The sequence below is a fragment of the Telmatherina bonti genome (genome assembly GCF_933228915.1).
Source record: "Telmatherina bonti genome assembly, chromosome: 6".
In the NCBI taxonomy this organism is placed as follows: domain Eukaryota; kingdom Metazoa; phylum Chordata; class Actinopteri; order Atheriniformes; family Telmatherinidae; genus Telmatherina; species Telmatherina bonti.
This window is the reverse complement of record NC_136624.1, coordinates 19,553,045-19,565,778: the sequence shown is the minus strand read 5'-3', so window position 1 is coordinate 19,565,778 and position 12,734 is coordinate 19,553,045. Positions and strand designations below refer to the sequence as shown.

At 37.9% G+C, this 12,734-nt stretch overlaps 1 protein-coding gene across 1 annotated transcript; it reads left to right on the top strand.

Moving 5' to 3' along the window:
- Positions 1 to 214: 214 nt before the first annotated feature.
- Positions 215 to 6,440, top strand: pnp4a (purine nucleoside phosphorylase 4a; the record flags this gene model as incomplete). Its single annotated transcript, XM_079242333.1, has 7 exons — positions 215 to 237; positions 1,477 to 1,640; positions 2,989 to 3,092; positions 4,191 to 4,366; positions 4,649 to 4,839; positions 5,981 to 6,060; positions 6,288 to 6,440. 7 exons carry the CDS (start codon positions 215 to 217, stop codon positions 6,438 to 6,440), a joined length of 891 nt encoding a protein of 296 aa, XP_079098459.1.
- Positions 6,441 to 12,734: the final 6,294 nt, after the last annotated feature.

The window sequence follows — 12,734 nt, the reverse complement described above, 5'->3', positions numbered from 1 at the left end:
ATGCCATTGGCTGCAGCTGATGAATGGTTGAGTTGTTAACCAATCAGGAGCATGTGACCAGTGAATATGTACACAGATCAGCATCAGCTGGCTTCACTTGCACTCTCCTCATTTTACACACACACACACACATACGTACACATCTAGTAACACAGGTTCCTCACTGCCACTCATCTTGAATTCATCTGGCATCAGTCATCTTCTTCTGTTCATCATGCACAGCAAAGAGCATATTAGGTAAGAGGATTTTGTCATTGCAACATGCTTTTTCCTTCCAAATATATTTTAAGTTATTTTGTGTTTAAAGAAAAATTTGACTATTTTTCCTATTATAATATGTCAATACCTGCTACAGCTTCTGGACCATTTTAGTCTTGTCAGTGCATATTTCTCTTGTGTGGATGTTTCTCATTTTAGATGCATGAAAATGTATATGTATTTTTATAGATCCAGGAATGTATCACTACTTGCTGGCTTCCTTGTTATATCAACGAGCTTGTAGTCATTTGTTGCTCAATTCTTGATCTGAACCAGAGTTTTAATAGCTCTAAATAATATAGCCTTGAGCTCACACTGCATGAAAATAAAAACTCACCATGAAATACTAACCACTTCCCACAGCTGCTTAGATCTAAGTACAGTGGAACCGAACAAGTCTGTGGTAAGAGGATAAACAGATTGTTCTAAATATTTTCTTCATGCCACATTGTAAAAGTACCTAAGTGATGCATTAGCAGAAAGCTGTTGTTAACAGCATATTTAAATTTTGATCAAATATGTTACAATTAATTTGGTCCTGCTGGTGTTTACTTGCAATAAAAGTCTTGTATTAATTTTGTTTGATATTTACAAGCGGATCAAATTATGACCTTTGTAGTTGATTAATTTCTTTGGACAATAGCTGCTCTTTATAATTTATTTTCGGTCAGATTTCTGTCTAGCTGAGGATTGTATTTGTGCCAGCTAAATTGTCTGCATTTTTCAGCATCTCTTCCTAAGTTATAGTGGTCAGCTGTTGCAGTGCCCAGTGACTTTTCTTTAGAAACAGCTGCCTTCTGTAGCCAAAGCACAGAAGCTGATTTTGGGGTGTTAATTTTCTGTAAATGCAAAATTGAAAATAAAATATTACACAGCTCATATTACCACTACCTTTGAAGTCCAGGAAAAATAAATCATGAAACATCTATTTTTTGGAGAGAACTTTCTATTACTCTCCTCGAAAGCGCTGTTAATCCCAAAGAATCCAAACTAACAGAAAACAGCAGCATTAATTAAAAAAAACAAGGTATTTCAGGTTCTAAAATGTGATGATGACAATGATGATGATGATGATGATGATGCATCCCCAGATCAGCGGTTATGGTATAATCCAGATTTTGTTTTGCTTACCAACAGCCACTGCCCTGTAAAATGTAAAATTTTATGCTGGTCATTTATAACAGATTACTTTTTGTCATCCTTTCTTTATGTTGACAGTTATGATGAATACCAGAAAACAGCTGATTGGTTGATGTCTCAGACGAAGCACCGCCCACAGGTGGCAATCATCTGTGGGTCTGGACTGGGCATGCTCGCTGACACTCTCAAATGTCAAGATTCCTTTGCATACTCTGACATACCAGGTTTTCCTCACAGCACAGGTACTCTAACTATACTCTGAATACTAAATTATTAAAAAACTGATTCTGAAATCAGATTGATGCACAAAATTAGTGAGCCTTCAGATTACTTCAGACCTGCAGAGCAAACCTATTCATTGTGCATGTTACATTTTGATCATATGTTAAAAAAACAAAACAAAATTCTATGCAAGACGATAATAAGAAAAAGCACACGTGAAAAAAGTTTTTCTTTACATATTCACAGTTTATCTCCAGCTTGTTTATTATAGTATTAATTGTGAGATTATAGTATTTCTGGAAAAACCTGAATTTGTGTGAAAAACTTTTTATGAAATATTTCACTTGTTAACATTACAGCCAGGCTGCACGGCGGCGCAGTGGTTAGCACTGTGGCCTCACAGCAAGAAGGTCGCTGGTTCAATCCTTGGCTGGTTTGGTCAGTGGCCTTTCTGTGTGGAGTTTGCATGTTCTCCCCATGTATGCGTGGGTTCTCTCTGGGTACTCCAGCTTCCTCCCACCGTCCAAAGACATGCATGATAGGTTAATTGGTCACTCTAAAATTGTCCCTAGGAGTGAGTGTGAGTGTGGTTGTTCATCTGTGTGGCCCTGCGATGGACTGGCGAGCTGTCCAGGGTGTACCCTGCCTGTCGCCCAAAGCCAGCTGGGATAGGCTCCAGCTTCCCCGCGACCCTGAATAGGAATAAGCAGTTCGGAAAATGAATGAATGAATGAACATTACAGCCTGCAGCAAATACTGACAGGGAAAAATGTATTTACTGTCTGATCCAGTCTAGTAACCTGCTGCAATTGTGGTCAGTTGCTTCAATTCTCTGATAAAACAACAATTTCAGCTTCAGACAGAAGATTTTTTTGTCCTTTATCAGTGGTTTCAATCTTGGAAAGGAAGTTGTGTTATCCTTATTTTCTAGCCTATATACAGAATTTGAATGAATGACTTTCATATTTTTCCTTTTCACATAGCCTTTTAGAATAATATGCATTGTCCTGTTTAATTATGATCTCTGTTCTTGAAATGTACTCCTCCAAATTTTTCTCCAAACGTCATATAAAACCACTGATCCACTACACCGGTGGTGTTTTTAATATTTTGGCTTGCTTGCAGCATTACAGTTGTTTCTCTGTTGTAAAATGCCTCAAATCTTACTTCATACTTCATTGTTATATGATGCATAGAGAAAAAGAGCACAGGATTTAATATTCACATCACTTCACTGGAATGTCAAATCAGCACTACAGGCAGCATTAAATACTGAATCTGAAGATGAACTTGTAGACATAAAAAGCAAAACACAGCATGGTTTGCTTACAAGATCCATGTATATTTGTGTGTGTTTGTGTGTTGCAGTGCAGGGTCATGCAGGACGGCTGGTTTTTGGGGAGCTGAAGGGGAAGTCATGTGTTTGCATGCAGGGTCGCTTCCACATGTATGAAGGACACTCACTTCTCAAGGTATTCAAAAACTTTTTTTTTGTCTTTTTTGTTTTTCTTTACTTCTGAGGATTGGGATGCATTCAGTAACACCAGGGCAGAGCTTTAAGACCAAAAGAAAGTCTGGATCCTTTAAGAGTTCTGTGAGAAAGTGCAATTGACAAGCAAACCTCTAATTAGTGAAACGTTATTTGTTTTTTACTTAAGATGAACCTACTATACCAGAGGATTTTTTTTTTGTTTGTTTGTTTTTTTGGGGTTTTTTTTCTGAATGAACACATTTTATAGAGGTACGTAATAAAAAAAAATAAATTTAAAAAAAACAAGAAAAAAACATTAAGTACAAAGACCAGCATCAGTTGTGTGAAAAATATCTGAATTGTTGGAATGAGCAAACGAATGCAAATGCAAACAAAATGACAAAATAAAAAACAAAACAGCAGTGCATCGTGCTGAGAAAGAGACACCGGTCCCTGTATTGGGTTTAATAGCCAGTTCTACTCTGTTCTGCTCCAAAGAAACTGCAATGGAAATAACACACACAGCAAACAGGGCACAACTATTACACAAAATGCATTCTACTTATAAATGCCACAAACACACACAGTGCGCTGATTAAAAAGCTTATTCACACAACCTTGATACAACACACATATGACTGTAATCAGCAGCATGAGACTGAACCTGTAATGTGTGTGCGTGTGTGTCATGCATTGGTCTAGTCACATGCAGCCTTTTAGCGGACTACTCAATGCTGCCATTGTTTCCTACTATGTAAGACACATTCACAGCTACACAAACTCTCTCTTCTGTGTCAGGCTGAGACTCTGACTCTCCTGTAGGTGGTGCTCTTTTAAGGATCCTTTTTTCCCTTCTAAACAAAGTCTTATTACAAAATATTTTACTTGGGGTGGAAATGCCTCTTTTATATTTGGCCTTTATGCAATAAATCAAGTTTAGTGGTGTATTATGTAATCGGCATCAGCAGGTACTGCCTGAGAGGCTTGAATTAATTTTCATCATGTCACAAAACCCTGAGTGCACGACATTAAGATGTTTGTTTCATTTTGCTTTATTCCAAATAAGTTTGATTGTCTGACTTGCCGGTCTGTCCTTCAGACAACATTTCCAGTTCGAGTCTTCAAACTGATGGGGGTGGAGACTCTGATAGTGACAAACGCTGCTGGTGCTTTGGCTGACGGCCTTCAACCCGGTGATATCATGATCATCAAAGACCACATCAACTTCCCCGGACTGGTGGGCCTGAACCCACTATGTGGACCCAATGATGACAAGTAATGTGTTGTCATGGTGACAAACTGCTGTTGCTATTGTTCCTGATGCTGTTGATCATGTTGCTTGTTGCCGCTGATTATTTGATGTTTTTAGATATAAAGTTTCTTTTCTTGTCGGGAGCTGTAGTTTTACCTTTGACATGCTTCAACTATCACTTCATGTCAAAACATGTCAAAGGTAAAACTATAGTTCCTTTCTAAAAGACTAGTTTTCTGACATAAAACCTCTTATATCTAAAGCCAGAGTAGACATAATGAACCTAATCACGCTGTTGTTTTTAGGTTTGGGCCTCGCTTCCCAGCCATGTCAGGCTGCTATGACAAAGGGCTGCGTTACCTAGCTATGGAAATTTCCAAACAGCTGGGTATTGCTGGCCTTGTGCAAGACGGGGTGTATGCCATGGTAGGCGGTCCTAATTTTGAAACCATTGCTGAGGCCAGACTGTTACATCGACTGGGGGTGGATGCAGTTGGTATGACACAAATACATTTGTACTCTTTTGCTTATCACAGAGTCTGCTTAATTCATTGTAACCTTGATCATATTTGAGTCTTATAACACTAGAGAAATCAGTTTCCTCACTGAGAATGGGGCTACAAGAAATATCTCAAAGAATTCATATCTGTGAAGAGTATTAATTAGATCAGTGTCAACGACTAGTGTTGGTCAGATGCCAGAGCCAGTTACTCTTCCAAACTGCAGTTTAATGAGATAGTTTTGAAAAACTCCTTCTGCACTTCATCACGTGTCCTTTTTCTGTAAATTTACAAAATAGCTGTATACAGTACAGACAGGAGCCAGATTTATGAGAGCTAAATACAAAATAAATCCTAACAGATGTGAGGCGACACAAATCTGTCATCGCATAGTTTAGCAGGTATAATCAAGGAATGAATAAATGAAAAAACATAACATATAAGAAAAGCAAGCTAAAAATGATAGATAAAATTACCTGAAAATTTGTTCAGAAGTTACGTTATGGAGCACCAGGGTTTTCTATATTGATGCAGGGTACAGAATTATAGGAGGGTCACTATGTGTGTGCAACTCATATCTGTGCATGCTTGAAATACACATGAGGTAAGATTTACTGCCAACAGCTGCATTGATTCACTCCTAATTAGCATCCTTGAGCTAATTCTTTAATTGGTTATCAGTAGCTATGATATCGTCAAGGTAGTTTTATTCTTCAATTGGGCTTAAAATGTCATTCCCCAGCTACAACTTTTTGTCTAAATACAGTCACTTTTGATCCCCAAAAGACCAAGATTATGATTGAAAAATTCATGATGAGCTCCAAAAATCACTTGACAAACCAGTGGGTGATATTACTATAGCTGCATCCACCTTATCTAAACAATCAATACCAGAAACATCACTGAATCACTGTTAATTGTATCTAAGAATATCTGTCAGATATAATTATGGGAAACAGAATGTTACCCCAGCAGAAATAAGGCTGGAAATTTAAAGTCAACTGGTGGTCACTAATCTGCAAGTTATCTGCTGGCCATTATTTGCTGATCAGCTGATTAGATCAATACCTTAAATAACTCTATTATTATTAATATGTTGTTCTGACCCATATCAGTGACCTGTTGCTCCGTTTCCAGGTATGAGTACAGCTCCTGAAGTTGTTGTGGCAACTCACTGTGGTCTGAGAGTTTTTGGCCTTTCCCTGATTACCAATAAGGTAACACCCAATGGCACACTGATCAATACTACCATTTGCATTAATGCATCCATATAGCATTTTGTTCAGATGCCTGCCTGACCAACTTGTGTTTGACTTTGTGATTTTATAAACAGTTTTATATTTTAGTAGTCTGATTGACTGTCAGATTTTTATTTTTATAATTGGTAAATTTGATAGGTTTATGTGAAATAGAAAAGATTGATTGCCTAACTGACTTACCTCAGGTTGTGAAGAGTTACGAGGACTCTGAAAGTGTGAACCATGAAGGTGTCCTCGAGGTTGGCCGATTGCGCTCTCAAACTGTGCAGCAGCTGGTGACTGAATTGATCAGCAGGATGGAGATCAATAATAATGACAACACGAATAACGCTGTCTGAACACAAACACATACACACATATACGCACACACACACATACACGGCCAGACACTGTGTACATATCTTATTAATATATTTACAGAGTTGTTACAGCTTTCCTTTTGAGTCTTTTGTAAAGTTGTTTAAATCTTTGCTGTAATGAAAATTTTATTTATATCACTATGGTGCGTAATTATCATCCATCAGGGTAAACTTGAGTGTAAGTATTCATTTTGGATATTTTACATTAAATATAAACACTTAAATAACAGTAACAGTTATTTTTCATGGTGCTTTGTTATAACGAAATACTTATGAGAGTTGTAAGTATTGAATTGTGTTTTGTGAAGGATTTCACTGATTAAACATGCTGCCACACCTTCTGATTTTGTGTCTTGCTGAGTTTTGTACGATAGAAAAGATAAAACATAAAATATTACATTAATATTTAAAAATGTATTTGCATGTTAAAAGTGATGATAATTTTTTTTTTTTTTTTTTTGTACCCAGCATTGAAGTTGACATGTGGGACAATCTTTTTTTGAAAGCGGTAGAGTGTGCCAGAATTTACTCCCTTCAGAGAAAGGGTAACCAAGAGCAGTTCTGTGTGAAATTTCTCAGACCCCACAGAGGAAGCCGGGTCCTAAGTCCACTGTGATTTCCCAGTCTAACAAAGTCCTTGTAAATCACACATGCAAATTTAAAATCGTTAAACTTCAAACAGCTCAGCTGATAGTATTTAACTGTTACAATGGTGAAATGACAACGTTGTTTGGTTTTTTTTTCAAGAATTTTTAAAGATTTTTTGTACGGTGATTCTGAATGTATTTATGCCTGTGAAGAACCAGCCGGTGAAGCAATATTCTTAATGTGGGAGGATGGTAGAGTGTAAGAAGATTCTAGCAGCCCCAGAAATGGTCTGATGTGTTTATAATGATGTAGGTTCAATTTTATTGTGAGTGATACCCTTTTGACATTATTCTTAAAGCTTAATGTTGAACCCAATGTGACACAGAGATACCAGAAATATTTTACAATTTTCAGCTGTTTTATGTTCACTGGCTGTTTTGTAAACATCATACAGATGGTGTTTTTGGTGTAGGGGACAAGATTTAGAGAGCCACACAGGTGAGAACATTAGACACCTCTGTTGTGCTTCTTGTGCTTGTGTAAATCACAATATATTCTGCATACATAGAGGGGCACGCATTGCGTAAATCATTAATGCAGAGGAAAAATAACAGTGGACCAAGACCTGACCCTTGAAGTACACCAGTACCAGTAAATCAACAGAGGATTAGACACCATCTCATGTTTTCTGTGAGCCAAATATGATCTCGTATGACTTTATCCATGTTACTTAAAAAAAAAAAAAAAATTAATTATGGTTACTAGGTGCTTCTTCCTAACTCAGTAACTCAGTTAGTAACAGAGTTACAGCATTATAAAACAACAAAAGACTCAGATAAGTAATTATTTCATAACTTTTTTTAATGTTCAAGTAAGTTCCCTTTAACAGAACTTCAAATCACCTGCATGCTCATGTCTTCATGATAAAACTGAATCGCAGATCAGACTAACAAATCAAACTGAAACATAATAATCAGAATAAATTACTAACAGAAAAATGAAGAACACTAATCTCAGGCTGCTTGGATGTCACGGGTCCATCTCTTCATCAACAGAGCTTAATGTAATTCTGACTGATTAAAGTCACCAGAAGAAACATTTTCTTTCTGATCTGAAGAAAAATTTCTTATAATGTTTTTGCCGTTTCATCTTTGAGGAAAAGTGATAACTATGATTTCAGTTCACAACTATTCCTTTATTTCCTTGATCAAATCATTTGTGTATCAATCATTTGCACTAAGATGGATTTTCACTGCTTTCGATGGTAAAGATGCCTTAGATTTGTACACAAATGCTTATTTTGCTAGTTTCAACCAATCGTTTTATAATCTATTGTTTAAATAATAGCTACTCACTTTGCGAGAACCCAACATGTTTATACCATAGATTATTTGTATGTCTGATACTGAAAAAAAATGTTGGCTTTGATTTTTTTTATTTTTTTTTTTATATTTATTTGAGCATAATGTTTACTTTCAAATTTCTCAGAATCAACAGTCAGTATTTTTGTTCCTATTTAATTAAACACAAGTTACACAAAATTTCAACAACAGGATCAGGTATGTAACATCAACTTATAATTGAAAATGTAATGTTTTACACCATTTTTGCCATTTGTATAACATTAACGTTGTTAAAGCCAGATTACAAATGTTTTGTTAGCATGTACATTTACAGCCATGTGAATGGAGTTCTCACTATGAAGTTTCTCTTTGAGGTAGTACACAATTAAAATTGGTTCATCCTCCTAAGCATTCATGATATTTTAATGCCTTACTATATTCTAAACAAAAGTGTAAGACTGATGGACCAATAATGCTTTTAATATGTAATCAAAACTAGCTTGCATTTGATGTTACCAAAGAATATATAATGATAATTCAAGCTGCAGACTGAAAATTTTCACTTCTGATCTCATCATTGATAAGTCTTGAAACCTTGTTGTGCTTCTTCTTGCTTTACAGTTTTGTCACTCCCGCAGAATATCACTTCCACTCAGAGTGACAATGGACAATGAGGTGCCCTATAGCCTTTTTATTGTATCCCTTCTGGTTCTGGTGGTGAATCTGATGGTTCTGCTGTATCTCTGTTGGACTGTCAGAAAGACCATAGACAGGTTATTCAATTATTATTTTCTAACTTCTGCTATCTATTCTGATTTAGCAATTTAATCTATTATCTAGTGCAGTGATTCTCAAATTTGGGATTAGGACCCCCATTGGGGTCGCAAGACAGTTTCAAAAGGGGACACCAGGTCATTGTAAAAGATACAGTCTGATCTAGAGCATAAGTAAATTTGGGATTTTTATTCATTTATTTAATTTAATGTTTATTTTTTTTCATTTGACTTCATTATTTATTTATTTATTTTGCCAGGACTGTCAAAATGAAACCATTAACATGAAGATAATGCTGTGAAATTAGCACTAATGTTCATAACATTTAAACACTGAAGATAGTACCCATGTCATATTAAAATTCTGAATTTGACATTACAGTATCTTAATGAGAGAAGTTGATTCTGGCGATAGAGGTGCCTTTTCACAGCAGTGAACTGAATCCATCAAAAACTGCTTTATCTACTTTATTTGTGAAGATTTTGACAGTTTTCCAGCCTTACATTTACAGTTTTTCTCAGTCCCTTTGGTACATTTCTCCAATCACTATTTACATTTGCACAACAGTAAGTTCAACGTCCACAAAATTTAGCCATTTGTGCACATCATAGTAGCAGTTTCTCATTCCTTCCAACAAATTACAAATGCTTTTGGACATGCATCAATTGCTTTCATACAACTCTCTGCTGTTTTTATAACACTATCATTTGCTAAGGTCATGTCAGTCAAAATTAACTATACTTGTGAATGCTGAATTGTTATTCCATATAAAACTAATAATCTTCCTTTCATTGCTTGAGTCACAAAAATGTTGAACTAGTTGTCAAAATCTATCAAGCAAATAATATAAATATTTAAATTTGTTTTTTTCCTGAATATGTCTCCTAAATTGAATAATTTCTCTCAGGTGAACCTCAGCTTTCACTGATGAGAAGGGGTGTGTGAAGCATTAGTTGCAACCAATGATAAGCCACTTCTCTACAATCACTCAGAGCTGAATCCCATAAACCCCCACTTCACAAGCATATATAAACCAAGCAGGACATAACGTGTACGACTTCTACAATACTGTGACACAGAAATGAAAGGACAGCCTCGTGGAAGAAGGGTGAGGGTGCAGGGAAGAATGGGAAGGGGACAAAACAGGGGAAGAGGAAGAAGAGGCCAAGTACATTGGTGGATTCCTGATGAAATCAAGGCTACAATTATGGATCATGTTGTCAATCACAACCTCACAATGGCTGAGGCTGGTCAAGGGGTGCAGTCAAATGTTGGGAGAACCACTGTAATTTCAATTATTCAACATTTCGTCGAGAGAACAGGTGTTGGACAGTAATTCAGCACCAACTACTGTCATTGTGTCATACATGAAGCTTGCAGAGGAACAAGAACTTGTCACTTTTTACATTTTACATTTAGATTTACAGCTTTACTGTATCACAGATTTCGTGTATTGTCGTGTACAGTAGTGTTACAGTAACGATTTGGCATCCACATACCCAAATGGCCCTGCTACTGGCCATGGATGCAGCATGTGATGACATCACACCAAAGTCCTGCAGCGGGTGGATTCGCCACTCGAGGATATACTTTCCTTGCTGCATTGCAAGAGATGATATTTGCTGTGATGTAGATGAAAATATGTGGTCAGAGAGGAACGTCTGGATGTGCATGATTGATTTACAGTACTAAATATGTTGTATGTTCAGTTCCAATATATTTACTGCATTATTGTTTAGTTATGTACAGCTCTACTCAAAGGGAGTTTTTTCTTTTGCCCAATGCTGTGAACAAATTAGAATTGCAAAGAGCATATGCAGTAAAAATGCGAAACATACATTTTCAGAGTCTTGGACTCAGTTACCTCACTAAACACAGCAATGTCTAACTTTACTGTAGTTTTCAAATGGCCATGCAAATAGTATATAGTGCTGTCTTGAGCATTTTCAAGCAATGTCACAAAGACATGACTTTTTTGTTTCAGAAAAAAGCTCACATTGCACCTGACCCCAACGGCTCCTCCCGCAGATGGTGAGTTCACAGGAGGGTCCTGAGAGAGAGTCAGGTCCTGCCTCAAGTGGAGGAGTTTAAATATCTCGGGGTCTTGTTCACGAGTGAGGGAAGGATAGAGCGCAAGATTGAAAGACAGATGGGTGCGGCGTCTGCAGTAATGCGGACTCTGCGCCGGTCTGTCGTGGTGAAGTAGGAGCTGAGGAAGAAGGCGAAGCTCACAATTTACCAGTCGATCTACATTCCTACCCTCACCTATGGTCATGAACTGTGGGTCGTGACTGAAAGAATGAGATCTCGTATACAGGCGGCTGAAATGAATTTCCTCTGCAGGGTGGCCGGGCTCTTAGAGATAGGGTGAGGAGCTTGGTCATCTGGGAGGAGCTCAGAGTAGAGCTGCTGCTCCTCCGCATCGAGAGGAGCCAGTTGAGGTGGCTTGGGCATCTGGTCAGGATGCCTCCTGGACGCCTCCGTGGTGAGGTGTTCCAGGCACGTCCCTCTGGGAGGAGACCCTGGGGAAGGCCCAGGACATGCTGGAGGGATTATATCTTTCGGCTGGCCTGGGAACGCCTTGGGATCCCCCCCGCAGAGTTGGCAAATGTGGCTGGAGAGAGGGAAGTCTGGGCTTCCCTGCTTAGGCTGCTTCCCAAGCGACCCGACCCTGGATAAGTGGCAGAAGATGGATGGATGGATGGATGGATGGATGACACTGACATTTTCATTGAGATGAATACTTGCTCTTGAGGAATGAACTATCCATTTTGTGACACACTTTTGCATGTTGTCAACTAGGTTTTGCAGTTACTGATTGTGCAAATGTATGTAGGGTGATATGAGAAATGCACCGAAGCGACTGAGAAAACTTGTAGGTATTGGCTGCAAAATCAGCCATGTGATATATCACACAATCACTCAGTCAGATACTCAGTTTAAGTGGGGGTCGTAAAAACCAATGTATCTCATATTGGGGGTCAGAGCTGCAGAGACTGCTCTATTGAGTCAGCCTAATTTCAGCCTTTGTGCAGTTTATAGCAACTGAACTGTTTCTGCACCATAATTACAAAATGCTCTTCGTCTCTACCTGATAGATGCTAAGACATGTCATGCTGTGTCATGTGGAGCTGTGCTGAAGCATTTTCTGTTCTTCTTCCTCAGAAACTTCACCAAAATTCAGCTTTTATCTAAAGAACCTCCGCATCGTTTGACAATCATGACCAAGTCAGACGAGGCTCAACCACTTCTGGATCACCTTTTGGACCGAGTTTTTCTTCGGGTGGAAGTCACACCAGAATCTGGAGAAGGCAGCACTGAACAGCTTAGACCAGATCTTGAAGAGGAAGCTGAATCAAATGGTATGTCTTTGGCAGCTACTTCTCTTCCTCTTATAGTTAGAGGTTGTCAAGCATTTTTAGAATGGTTTCATTGTGCATTTTAATTAAAGATAGGAAAGATATTCTCTCCTGGCAGAGAGCATTTTTAAGGCAACTAACATGGGGAAAAAAACAACCTTTGCAGCAGAGCTGAAGAAGCATCTGACTGAAAGCACTGTTGTTTGATG